At 60.7% G+C, this 13772-nt stretch overlaps 1 protein-coding gene across 1 annotated transcript in view; it reads left to right on the plus strand.

Annotated features, from left to right (window-relative positions):
* Positions 1-13550, plus strand: part of LOC115606423 — a 38290-nt gene extending 24740 nt beyond the window's left edge. The window contains exons 21-28 of the mRNA XM_030482323.2: positions 1119-1198; positions 5245-5671; positions 5791-5881; positions 6674-7066; positions 8322-8448; positions 9223-9336; positions 10275-10529; positions 12454-13550. Coding sequence (XP_030338183.1) covers positions 1119-1198; positions 5245-5671; positions 5791-5881; positions 6674-7066; positions 8322-8448; positions 9223-9336; positions 10275-10529; positions 12454-13550 — 2584 coding nt within the window. The remainder of the gene's footprint in view (positions 1-1118; positions 1199-5244; positions 5672-5790; positions 5882-6673; positions 7067-8321; positions 8449-9222; positions 9337-10274; positions 10530-12453) is intronic.
* Positions 13551-13772: the final 222 nt, after the last annotated feature.

Raw genomic sequence — 13772 nt, forward strand, 5'->3', positions numbered from 1 at the left:
ATCGCAGCTAATCCATGTGGTCATGCTACAGAGCCCGCTTTGTTGAAGCATCAAAGGAATTCCTCTTAAAAAAATAAACTCTTGACCGGATGGCCCAGACACTTCTGCGACCCCGTGGGGTGACGGGGGATTTCCACAGGCCTTGTACTAGTTGTCCGCTACGCAGGTTTGGATTTTGCCTGTGGAGAATAATCCTGAGCGGTTCTCTGGGGTCTGTATTTAGCAGGTGTTCCCCCACCTATCTTTGTGCATATTCAGGAGTGACAAGCTTTTGCTTTCTTTTTTCCACTCGTTTCACTGCAAGGCTGGAAGCACGAGGGAGGGAGGGAAGGAAGAAGGGGAGGAAGGTGCCATTCCCAGGCAACTGGCCGCCTGCTCCCGTTGCATTGCTGTACCTTGAATGGCAGCCCCGTGCTGCGAGGGCTGGGATGAAGGGAAGAGAGGCAAGGCAGAGACATGGCGAGGGGCACAACGCAGGGTTTGTTGAAGGCAGAAGAGGGGAGAGAGCAGCAAAGAGCAAGGTGAGAATAAGTAGGTGCTGGAGGAAAGGACGGGCAGGAGAAGGGGCTGTGGACATCAGAGCAGGAGGAGTCAGGAAGGGCAGCGTGTGGAGGCGCAGTCAAGTGACTCACCCAAGGAGGACACATCTCTGTTCTTTCGAAGGATGTTACTGGCACCAGGCGGGCTGTTGATTCCCTGTGGCCCAAGGGAACGGAGCCGCTGGTCCGTTACACAGACTCCTGTCAATGAAGGTGATTTTATTCTTATTTTTTAACTGAGTTTGGTCTCACATTCAGGTAAGTCAGACGAGTGAAAGCAACTTCTCCTAACCCCTGTAAAGAGCTGTTTGGTTTTTAGTTACTCTAGATGTAGTATATTATTATTATTATAATATTATTATTATATATTATTATATTATTATTATATTGTTATTAATTATTATTATTATTATACAAGGAAACGTGGCACTATATTTCACAGTTGATCTAAAACATTTAAATGTATGAGATAACACAGTTTTTTCAGACGTCTGTGTAAATATTGGTTGACTTCTCGGAGCTAATTGGTGGTGTTCTGAGGTGGCTCTAAGTGGTGTCTCTTCCGCTGTGTATCGTCAGTTGCTGGTTCGTGGTCGTGTTTTGTAATAACTTTTGTAAAGTCTGTCAATACAGTGTTTCCATTCTGAAGCTCGTGTCGGGTGAGTGCTGGCAGCCCTGGTCCCCTCACCAGCCTGTGTTTCGTCCTTGCTCGCCACGCTACAGGCCCCTGGCTGTTATTTATCAGCTTTTTCCAGGTAACTTGCAGAACTGATGAACCACGCAAGCCAAGCCAGGGAGCCAGAGCCAGCAGATGAGGCTGCTTGGCGCAGCTCTGGAGCTGCCGCGGTCGGTGTCTGGCATTTGGGCTTTGTGTTTTTAAGCTTTTTCTCTGCTGCTGCTATAGCTGGAAGCAGGCTTTGGTTTTACGTGAGCAGCTGGCCTGTGCCACGCACAGATAGGGCTCCAGCGCTGGCTGAGGAGTCGCCCGATGCAGCCAGGCTCTGCTGACGGGTAGAGCTGGGACAGTCCCGGGCCAGAAGAAGTGCTAGTGTATGCGGCTGCAGCGCTGCCCTACGCCTCAAGCTGGGATGTGGTGGACCGGCCCTCTGGCATTGAGGCGAAAACAGCCCGGGAGCGCTCTGCTGAGCATCTAGCCACCGACACTGCGGGTTCATCTCTCACCAGACATGGCAGCCTGGCCCTGCGATGCTGTGTGGTGTCCCAGCGGAACTGGTGGGACCTTGGCATGTGGGGAGGGCAGCCACCAAGTTGGGCCATGCTGGGTTTGCATTGCCGCTTCCTCGCTCGCACGTACCCAAGCTCTTTGTACCGGGGCTGCCAATAAACTGTTCCTGCCAGGCCTGGCCCCACGGGGCTGCACGCCGTTTTGTCTCGCTGCGCCGGGGCCTGGTGCATCCCGGGGAACACAGTGCTGAGCTGCATGGCCTTGGGGATGTGGGGCTGGCACATCCTGTGGTGTGCCGGGGGGTCCTGCCCTTCCCCTGCAGCGTATCCTCTAGTGCTGTGCTGCATCTTTATCCCTTCATCCCACTGAGGGGGGGAGCGTGTGTGTCAGGGGGGTCCCCTCTCTCTTTAGGTGTCTGTGAAGGAGAGACTGGCACAGCTCAGACCCCCCAGCCCGGGTGCCAGCATCCTGGCCTGCTGCTGGGTGTCCACACCCAGGCTTTGGATGTCCCTATGTCCCTGTGGGGTGCTAGGGGGAACATGTTGCCCCTCCAGGAGCTTCCCCCCAGCCCAGCGTCCCCCAGGTTGTTCCCTGACAGAGCCTGGCACAGGGGGCTGGTCCCTCTCCTAGCCCCAGCCTCCCTGAGGGGGCAGCCACCAGAGCCCCCCCAGAGCTCAGACAAGGCCCAAGGAGTTGTTCTGGCTTGGGGCCAAACATGGAGTGTGGGTAGGGTGGCCCATGGGGCCTGTCCATGGGTCAGAGCCAGCGCAAGGACATGGCACTCACATCCCCCAGGTTCCCAGCAGCTGACACCGGAGTGTGCTGGGGATCCTCCACCAGCCCCAACCATGCCCAGTGCCTGTGGAGCCAGGGCAGGTGACCTCGGCCAAATCCCTGGTACACTCTGGAGCAACCAGGTGGGATGGGGCTGCACCATGCAGGGAGGGTGCAGGGATTCTGGGTGTGGTGGGGAGAGGGAGGAGGAGCAGAGAAAAGGCTCATGGTGGGTTAAAACGCATCGTGCAGATCCGGCAGCCCAAGCGCAGGGCAGTGGCAGTGATGAGACTGGGCACATACGAGCACACGGAGACACCGTGAATGCGCACATGTACTTTCATGGTGTATACACATGCTGCTGGCATGTGTGTGTGAATATATATGCACACGTGTACACGGCGGGCAGCTTGGACCATGGGCACACCACACTCACATGAACATGGCAACAGCAACTGCTTCCTGATCCCTCTGGTTGCTCACAGTGAAGATGTGCTAGTGGGAAATAAACACTACGCATGTCCCTCTCTGTATGCGTGGTGTGGGCCCCTCCAGCAGCCAGGCCCAGCAGCTGCCAGAAGCTGCCCAGTGTCCCCAGTGACTCCCCCAAGTTCAAGAGCTGCTCCCGGTGTCCATCACTCCCAGCTGCAGGGGCTGTGGCTCCCTGGGACAGCCTGGAGGGGGTCAGACAGGGGTTCCCCAATCTGAGTCCCTGCCTTGACTTCCCCTTAGCAGGTGGAGTGGGTGTTGTACACCCAAAGCCCATGCTTCTGGCCCCAGCACCACGGTGGTGATGGGATGCAGCATCGTTCCCTTGTCTGCTCCCTTTTTCTGCAAACCGAAGTGTTCCCTGCCCTTGCCTGGGCTTGGTGTCACCGACTTCAGTCATTGTTACCCTGTGCCAGGGATCCCCGAGCTCAGGACAGGGAGCGAGGCCATGTGCCAGGGGCTGCTGCCACATGCCAGGTCCTGCCAGGGCAGTGTGCGGGCATGTGGATACATCAGGGCAGGAGGGGATGGGGCTGGGTGGGACAGGACAGGACAGGGCAGGGCGGGATGGGGATGGGATGAGGGTGGGGATGGGATGTGATGGGACGAGGATTGGATGGGAATGACATGGGATAGGATATGATGGGATGGGGATGTGACAGGATGAGGATGAGCTGGGGATGGGATGAGGATGGGATGGAATGGGGATGGGATGGGGTCAGGATAGGACATGATGGAACTGGATGAGACAGATGGGATAAAATGGGACAGGATGTCATGGGATAAGGTGGAACAGGATGGGGATGGCAAGACTGGACAGGACACAACAGAGTCGACGGAAATGGGATGGGGATGGGACGGGATGAGGATGGGACAAGGATGGGATATGATGGGATGGGGATGGGACGGGATGAGGATGGGACAGGGATGGGATGTGATGGGATGGGGATGTGACCGAATGGCAATGGGGATGCAGTGGGACATGATGGAACTGGATAAGACAGACGTGATAGATGGAACAGGATGTGGTGGGATGGATAAGGTGAGACAGGATGGGATATGGCAAGACTGGACAGGACACAACAGGGTGGAAAGAAATGCGATGGGGCAGGACAGGATGGGGTGGGGATGGGACAGGATAGGGATGGGGATGAGGATGGGAATAGGACCGAACAGGACTGGGCGGCACAAACCGGGTGGGGTGGGACGGGACAGGACGGGGCGGGGGGGACAAGCGGGAGGTGGCGGGGTCCCGGCCCGCGCGGGAGCCGCGGCGGAGGGGGGAGTGTGTGTTAACGGTCCGCCGGTTTCCATGGCGACGCCGCCCTCCGGCCGCCATTTCACAGGCCCGCGGGGCGCGAGGCCGCAGGGCGGGGGGGCGGGGCCGGGAGGAGAAGGGGCCGCCAGGGGGCGCCCGCGCCGGCCCCGCCCCCGGCCATGGCGGCGCCCGACGGTGCGGGCCGCCCCCCCCCCCCGCCCCTACATCCCCGGTGTCGTTCCCCCCCGTCCCCGTGGCATCCGCAGTGACCCCCCCGGCAGTGACCACAGTCCTCCCCCCGTTCCCCAGGGGGAACGCCAGCGTCCCCGGCTCCCCTGGCGTCCCTGTCACACCGATCTGCCCCCAGTTCCCCACAGCCTCTTCCACTTCCTCCTCACCTCCCCAGCCAGACCAGCCGCCTGGGAGCCCCCCAGTGCCCCGCCTTACCCCCAGCCCCCTCCCATGTTCCCCCAGGGCCTTCCCAGTTACCCCTCATCCCTCCCCAGTTCCCACACCAGTCACCCCCAGATCGTCCCCAGTTCTTCCCCTTAGCCCAGTTACCCCGGGAACAGCCCCAGTTCCCCCCAGTCCTGTCAGTCCAGTTATTCGTGGGGCTCCCCAGTCAACCCCGGCGCCTGCAGTTGCCACCAGTCCCTCCCCAGTTCCTCTCAGTCCCTTCCCAGTCACCCCAAGGCCCTCCCCAGTCCTCTCCCCATCCTTCTCCAGGTCTCCCAGCACCTCCAGTCACCCCAATTCCCTTCCACTCCCCCCCCCCAGTTCACCCCCGTCCTTTCCCAGTTCTCCCAGCGCCTCCAGTTAACCCCAGCGCCTCTCCAGTCACACCCAATCTCACCGCAGACCCTCCCCAGTCCCCTCCCATCCTTCCCCAGTTCCCTCAGCCCCTCCAGTCACCCCAGTCCCCCTCTAGTCCTCCCCAGTGTCGTCTCCATCCCCCGCCCCCCGCTCAGCCTTCCCTCCGTCACCCCCGTTTCTCCCAGTCCCCCCGTTCCTCTCGCAGCCCCGCCCCGCACGCGGGACGCATGGACCCGACCCCGGGGCACCCCCCACGTTCCCCCAGGCCCGTTCCCCGCGTCGCGGGGCCGATGGCGGCGCCGGGCCGGGCCGGGCGGTTCTGGCAGGGGGGGCCCCGACGGTGCGCGGCGGCCCGCGCGCGGTGATGCCGTCGATGCGACAGGGGGCGCTGCGGTGGCGGCGGGCGCCCCGCTCCGCCCCGCCCGGCGCGGCCCCCGGCGCGGCCCGCGCGCGACGGCGGCGGCCCGCCCGCCCCCTGCCGGCTCGGCGGGGCAGCGGCGGGGCCGGAGCGCCCAGCGCGGAGCGGCGGAGCCGGGACCCGGAGCCGCTGCTCGGTCTCACGTCGCCGCCCCTTCGGCCCCCCCACCTCCGCCCCCCGCCTTCCCCGGTCGGGTCGGGCCGGGCCGCGCCCCGCCCCCGCCGCGCCGCCCCGCCGCGCCCCCGCCCCGCCGCCGCCCCGCCGCGCCGCGCCGCCCCGGGCCCAGCCCGATGCCCGGCGGCGGGCGGAGGTGAACGAGCGAGCGGGCGCTGGAACCTCCCGGCCGCGGCCCCCGGGGCCCCGGGCAGGGAACAAAGGGCCATGGCCGAGGGGCTCCCGCTCAGGTAAGGGTGCCCGCCGCGCCCCGCCGTCTGCCCGCAGCGGGTCGCGGCCCGGCCCGGCGCCCGCGGGCCGCACGTCGGGGAGGGCCGCGCCGTCGGGGCCGTGGCGGGAGGCGGCGGGCGGGCGGCGGAGCGGACGGGCGGCGGGGGCTGTCAGCGCGCGGCGCCGCGGCCGCCCCCCGGGGGGACGGGACGGGCAGGGCCGCCGGCGGCTGCGGCGGCGGCGGCGCGGGCAGCCCCGGGGGGGCGGTGCAACCGGGCCGGGCCGGGCCGGGCCTCCGCGGCTGGCGGCGCCCGAGCTGCCGTCGGGGGCCGGGCCTTCGCGTTCTGCTGCCCCCCCCAGCCCCGGCGGCCGGGCCCTGCGGGTCGGGAGCGGCCTCCCTGTGACAGTCCCGCCGCCCCCCCGTGATAGGCCGCCTCCACCCCCCCCCTCCCTGCGGTGTCACCGCCCGGTCCCCATGGCGACGGGGTGCCCTTGCCCCGACAGCGCCCGACAGCCCCCCCGGGGTGTCCCGTCGCCGTGCCCATGGCAACGGGGCTCAGCTGTCCCCTGTCATCCCCTTCCCCCAGTGTCACCGCCCGGCCCTGCGGTGTCGGGGCGCTCCCCCCGTCTCCCCCCGCAGCGGGTGCTGCCCGTCCTGTGGGACCGATGTAAGCAGCTTACCGTGGTCAGCACGCTGCGGGAACACAGGGACGTCCCCATCACCCTAGGCTCTATAGTGCTTCCCCCCCGGGGGTCCGCGTTACCCTGGGGGTGCTCCCCTCACCATGACCGCTGCACCCCTCTTCCTGCAGGCACCGGAGCCGGTGCAGCAGCCGCGCTATTCCTCACCCCTCCGGCCGGTGGCTGGGCACGAGCGTACCTCGGAGCAGGAGACACAGACAGCTGAGCTGTCCTTGACGGTGGTGGCAGCAGTGCAGGCGGTGGAGAGGAAGGTGGACTCCCATTCTACCCGCCTGCTCGACCTGGAGGGTCGGACGGGGATGGCGGAGAAGAAGCTGATAGACTGTGAGAAGACGGCGGCAGAACTAGGGAACCAGCTGGAGAGCAAGTGTGCGGCGCTGGGCACCCTCATCCAGGAGTACGGGCTGCTCCAACGGCGCCTGGAGAACATGGAGAACCTCCTGAAGAACAGGAATTTCTGGATCCTGCGGCTGCCCCCGGGCAGGAAGGGGGAAGTCCCCAAGGTAACGGTGTCCTGGGGTGTAGGGTCTGCACCCAAAACGCTCCCAAAACCCTCATGGAGGGCAGGACAGGGGGAGGAGCCAGTGGGTGAACAGGGACAGCCCTGGCACAGGTGAGTCGCTCACAGCAGAGCTGATCCTGTCAGCTTCCTGGCATCTCTCCCATGGGACCTGCCTGCGGTGGGAGATGGACCTGAAGGCAACATGCCCTGTACTCAAGCTGGAGGTTTCAGTTCTTCACCACACTGCACAGCCCAGCAGCAATTCACTCTTTTTTTTTTTTTCCTTTCTTTTTTTACCACCATTTGAGAGAAACCCTGCAGATTTGGTGGCTCTTTTACCACCTTGGCGTTGTGCTGGGGGCCTCCTGGGTCAGGAATGGAGCAAGCAGGGGCTGCTGCTGCAGGGAAGGGGGGACCTCTGGGATTCAGGGGAAGGCAAACGAGCTTTCTGCACTTGCAGTTGGGCTTAGGTGAGCTTCAGAAGGAGCCCACCATCAGTATTCAGTTCCTTGCGTTTCACAACCATGTCAGTAAAAGCAGCTTTGCAGATGCAACCATGTCAGACATGGTAAAGGGGACATTGCTGGAGAGAGCAGAGGGGATCTGGAAAAGGGGTGTTCAGCCCCAAACACCCCGTCAGTACAGTCAGGGAGCTGAAGCCAAGTGCTGCATCTCCCTCTGAACAGCCCCATTCAGACGCGGTGCAGCTTGCACATCCCAAATTTATCCTTAGAAATTATTTCTTGGCACACAGACTTGAAAGCTGCAGTCTACTCCCAGCCCATGTGCATACACTAACTCACGATAACTGGGAGCCCTTCAAGCCCAGGTAGAGCTTTTCCTCGAGTTCTGGGGTAATTGAATCTGGGGTTTTACATCAGCTCATCAATAGAGATGAGGTCCAGCTCTAGCACCCAATTTTTATCTCCTTGACCCTCCCTCCAGATGGGCACAAGCCCAATCACCTCTGCAGGTCATCCCTGCTGGTGCGGGGACCAAGAGGAAGATGTCAGTGTTGGTGGTGGAAATCACAATCTGGGTTCATGACCAGGACCAGCTGAGACCTTTGATCTCATAGAAATACTTCTCCAGGAGTAGTTTTAAATATAAAAACCAACTCGTTGATGGCCGTGAAGTAGCTGAATCCTGGCCATGTCCAAGCAGGAACGAGCTGCTGCTGCCACAGGCTGGAGATAAGGTGTGGGGCTCCTGGGGAGCGAGGTGGCTGCTTGAACCCGTGCTGCTTGTGATTGCAGGTGCCGGTGACGTTTGACGACGTGTCCGTCTATTTCAATGACAAGGAATGGGAGAAGCTGGAGGAGTGGCAGAAGGAGCTGTACAAGAATGTGATGAAGGGGAACTATGAGTCGCTGATCTCCCTGGGTAAATACGGGTTCTCCAGGGCTCCTGGCTGCCTGCAGGCTTGGGCACCTTCTGAGTCCTCCTTGGAGATCCCCTTGGATCCCCTTGAGACCCAAATGTCCTGTTAAAAGGAGGAAGTTTCTGGTCTGGGTAAGGGCATACCTCCAGCAATGTTCTCTCCCAGCTCGGAGTGCAGTGTTGTCCTGGCTTGCAGGGGGTTGCCCACAAATGGGGTGGGCTGGAGACCTCCTGAGGCTTCTTTTAGCCAGAGTTACTTGGTGAAAACCCAGCACCTTCCCCGTGGCTGTTGGAAGGGCTTCGCTTTGTCTTCCGGGTCTGCAACGGGTACCAGCCCATGCACCCTGTCAGAAGAAACTTTTCCAGAGGGAAAAATCATCTGAGGTGGTCTTAGCTGTGCTCCTTTAGGGTGTTTTCCTGCTGAAGCTGCAGGAGAAATACTGGCTCTGCTGCAGCCAGAATGGAAATGCTTTTGGCTTCAGGAGAGCCAGGAATTTACCTGAGAAGTTCTAAAAGCCCACCAGAAAAACATATGGGTTGGGTTTCTTCTCGAAGGTAGTTTCTCTGTGCGTGGCTCCTCAGCTTCTGCCTGCATGACTCCCTTTTGCCCACCTGGGGAGCCTGGCCTGCCCACAGCACCAGGCTCTCCTGTCTGCAGACCCTCTGTGGATGTTTCTGAGTGTCTTCATGTGTCCCCCCAGGGTGCTAGAGAGAGGTGGAAGCCAGTATTAGGATTTCCCTGTGCAGTAATCCTTCTCTCCATCCTTTTCTCAACAGACTATGCAATTTCCAAACCCGGTGTCTTGTCTCAGATTGAGCAAGGAGAGGAATCGCGCGTCAGGAACGAGCCAGACTTGGAGGAGAGTGAGATCATTACCGATGCCACTGCAGGTGAGGCAGCAGCTTAGCACAAAGGCAGATATAGGCTCAGAGGAGCTGCTCACCCCAAGGCTAAAGGAGGTGTTGCTGAGAGCCGTGCCTGAGGAGGGTATCGGGAAGAGCCTTGCTTAGGAGCAGGAAAGATGTGGCTAATGGGAGGTTGGATGTCCAGCTACAGCTCAACGTATAAACCAGGGCAAGCGGAGCCCAGAGAGTTGGACACTAAGAGCCGTCAGCAAGGGAAGCATCTGTATCCAGACCAGGTCCTCAGGGAGCCGGTGTGTTCAGCAGAATGGAGAATTGGGTCCCGTTGGGAAAACCCATCCACCCAAAAAATCCTCTGTGCCCTCTCTGATTGTGTGGATGGTGCCTGGGTTTATCCTGGGACCACCCCCCCGGTAGGGAGGCCTGCTTCTGCCCTGTGAACAGGGACTGGGGTGCTGAGGGGTTTCTCTGGGGGCAGGGCTGGGCTGAGAGCAGGGAACCAGGGACCCCGAGTCCTGGAGTGACTCCTGCTCTGAGATAAGGGGGGCTGATAAGGAGATAAGAAGAGATGGTGTCAGCTCCGCTGGCCCCAGGTTGCAAACATGGGGTCGCTCCAACCCTCTGCCGTGGTCTTGGTCACAGTGATCTTTAAATCAAGGCCAACAGGAAGAGAAAAAACAGGGAGCTGCTGGCCACGCTGCAGCCGGGGATGTAGGGTGGTGGAGGGGGGCTGAGCTGCAGGTGCTGAGTCCCCGGGCTGAGCAGAGCCAGTCCCCTGTGCCTGCAGAAGATCCCAGGTAAGAGGCAGGAGCATGGCAGGGGTGGTTGAAGGGAGAGCAGAAGTGGCCAAGCAAATGAAACCCCTCTGTGGGATCAGCAGCCAGAGCTGGTGGGGATTGTTGCAAACGGTTTCTTTGTCCCGGCTCCCTGGAATGACGGTGGGTGGGAATCTCTCTTTGCTGCAGCTGGTATAAGGGTTGTGATCAAAACAGAGGAGCTCCTTCCTGAAGACAGCCCTGAAAACCCCGAGCTGCACGGGATGTCAGGGCAGTCGGAGGGGAGCTTACAGAGTCCGGATGAGGAGGCAGCCTGCGAGAGCCCCTACGGCTCCGTCTCGCCTCCGAGGGACCTCCCGGGAACCAGCCTGGGTGACTCGTCTGAGTACGTATCTGACTTCAATGAGATCCAGAGAGTCATCGTTCACCATGGGAGTTGCGCAGGTGAGATGCTTGGCACATGGCTCTGCGTGGCATGACGAGGCAACAGGAGGCCCAGGAGGGGCTGTAGTGTGTCAGGGGAAGGTGAGGAATGGGTGGGATGAAAGAGAAGGGATAAATCCCCCCTAGAACCAGCAACAGAAGGAAAGTTTCTGGCTGCAACAACCTCAAGAGCAGCTGTGGTTGTAACTCAGGCTGGGAGGAGGAGGCAGCATGCTCATGGTGGACATCAGAGCATGGTCTCTGAGGGCACCTGACCCACTCCCACACCTCTGCAGGTGCGAGAAGCCCTTGTTACACATGGAGACCAAGGGAAGATGTGTCTCAGGCAGCATTTTATGAGCCCTAGTAAGTTCCTGCTGCCAAAATCCTACTGTTGCAGAGGGCAGGACGTCGGTTGAGGACTCCTGCCATGGTGTTAGTTGCGCAGAGGAATGGTGTAAGCCACTTAGATGCTTACACACCAGAAACTGCTGGAGGAACGTATGAGGTCCAGCATGGGGGTTGCTCCATGGGGGAGGTCTGGAAGACAGAGAGGAGGGCAACCAGAGGTCTGTGGTGTGGGAGCTGCTGGAAGAGAAGGGGTAGGCTGAGGTTATTTACTGGAAATCTGAGAAAATAGCAGCAGGTGCTTCATGTGTAGAAGTCTGATATGGGCCAGATCCTACAGACATGCTTTGAAGGTGGAGATAGGAAGGCAGAGAGATGGGCTGTTGGGAACGGCGGGTTCCCTGCCTTCTTATGGCTTCGCAATGGTGTAACACAAACCAAGAAAGATAGAATTGGGCTCTTGAGGTCCTCCTCCACTCTGTCTCATGGATCCTGTGGTCTCTTCACGGTTTTCTAAAGGAAACCAGCCAAGCCACCAGTGGGGCTGGAGATGATCCTCATCCAAGAGCCAGCACCTCTGCCAGTGCTTGGGGCCCCCGCAGGTGGGGTTGAGTGGGAGCTGCAGCAACGCTCTGACTGGAGTGCAGGTGCCAGCTCGAGCAGAGACAGCCCCTGGGTCCACACAGGGGAGGCTCCTTGCTGTGAGGAGATGGGGAGGAGGATCTGGGAATGTGGGTTTTCCCCACAGACCCCTGTCAGAGGGGAGAGCTTTGATACACTGCTCCCATCAGCTGCCTCTTCTTGGGAAAGCATGGCTGCTCTTCCTAGAAAAGTACATAGGCCTGGCTCAAAGTCCAGCACAGGGTGACGTGCAAGGGATCCACCATGGGCCATTCCTCGGGACACGCTGGCTGTGTGTCCTGCTTTGTGCGTCCTCAATACAGCCAGTCTCACCAAACAAAAACAACCAGGTCACCTCTGGCATCGGTGACACAAGGGGGGAGCCTGAGCTGCAGTCATCCATCCCACCACTGTTTGCCTTGGGGAAGGAGGGGGTCTCTTCCTGTGCCCTGTCACGGTGAAGCTGAAGGAGGTTGACAGTCCCAGGCTGCGTCCATGGATTCAGGAGCAGAGCTGGAGGCCAGCAGCCCTGTGTGGTGGTTCTGTGCAGCAGTGCCGTGCAGGTGTGGTGGTGTAGCCCAGCAAAACGGCAGCAGATGGAGCTGCTCCAAAACCACTTGGCCACCTGATTCCTTGCAAACCGATGGTGCTTTTATCCCCTCTATCTCATAACACCATGAAATTGCAAAACCTTTTGGCAGACAGGGCTCACCGCACCCTCTGAAGGAGCCTGTCTGGGAGGCGGTTTGTCTGTCCTCCCCATCAGGGGGTGCGCAGCCTTGCCTTGCTACTGCAAGAGGACAGGGTCTGTCCCAAAGCTGGAGCCTTCTCGCATCCGGGTGGTTGGGCAAAGTCGACAGGCAGGCGCAAACAGCTGCAGAAGCCCATGCAGATGTTTCTGTAGTAGCCCCCAGGTGTGTAAAAGGCCACCCATCCCACCCAATGACCCTAACACTGTTCTGGTTTTCCCCCTCAGAGGATGGGATCGTGATCAAGACGGAGGAAGAGGAGGAGGAGGAGGAGGACCCTGACACTCTGGAGCCATGTGACATGTTCTCAGGCAGGAGTGAGCCGCCAGCATTCCCCAGCCACGAGGCCGGGCTGGGCTGCGAGGCGCAGTGCAGCTCCAAAACACAGCCCAGGAGCCTGGTGGCCACCCGTGTGAGGAAACCCCCAGCGTGCGAGAGGGACTCTGGAGACATGAAGCCAGCCGTCGCCCAGCAGCGGAACCGGACGAGGGAGAGACCCTACATCTGCCCCGAGTGCGGGAAGAGCTTCATGCTCAAGATCAACTTCATGATCCACCAGCGCAACCACCTCAAGGAAGGGCCCTACGAATGCCACGAGTGCGACCTCAGCTTCCGCAACAAGCAGCAGTTCCTGCTGCACCAGCGCAGCCACACGCGCCGGGGCGTGGGGGTCCCCCGGCGCCCTGAGCATGGTCTCAAGCCCCAGTCACGGCCCCCACCTCCGGGGAAGCCCTACAAGTGCTCTGAGTGCGAGAGCAGCTTCAGCCACAAGTCGAGCCTCAGCAAACACCAGATCACACACGTCGGGGAGCGGCCCTTCACCTGCGGCGAGTGCCGGCGGAGCTTCCGCTTGCAGATCAGCCTCATCATGCACCAGAGGATCCACGCCGGCAAAAGTGAGATGGCCTTCCTCTGTCCCCAGTGCGGGAAGAACTTCACCCGGCCCTCCCACCTCCTGCGGCACCAGCGGACTCACACCGGCGAGCGGCCCTACCAGTGCAGCCAGTGCGAGAAGACCTTCAGCGAGAAGTCCAAGCTCACCAACCATTACCGCATCCACACCCGGGAGCGCCCGCACGCCTGCGCCGTCTGCGGGAAGGGCTTCATCCGCAAGCACCACCTCCTGGAGCACCAACGCATCCACACGGGCGAACGGCCCTACCACTGCACCGAGTGCGGCAAGAACTTCACCCAGAAGCATCACCTCCTGGAGCACCAGCGGGCGCACACCGGCGAGCGGCCCTACCCCTGCACCGAGTGCACCAAGTGCTTCCGCTACAAGCAGTCCCTCAAGTACCACCTGAGGACGCACATGGGAGAGTGAGGGGCTGCTGACGGCTTCCTCTCCCTCCCTTTCTTCCCTCCCTCCCTCTTTACTTCCCTCCCTCCAGCCTTCCCCCTCCTCCTCCGCTCATCTCTCCCCCCTTCCCTCCATCTCCCTTCCCCCAGCTCAGGGCATGGACATCAAGGAAGCTTTGTGTGGTAGCGCCGCTGCTCTGGTGGAGACGGCTAGGCTGATTGGAAATAAATTAATGAATTAAAGCAA

Source organism: Strigops habroptila, chromosome 1, assembly GCF_004027225.2.
Source record: "Strigops habroptila isolate Jane chromosome 1, bStrHab1.2.pri, whole genome shotgun sequence".
NCBI lineage: Eukaryota > Metazoa > Chordata > Aves > Psittaciformes > Psittacidae > Strigops > Strigops habroptila.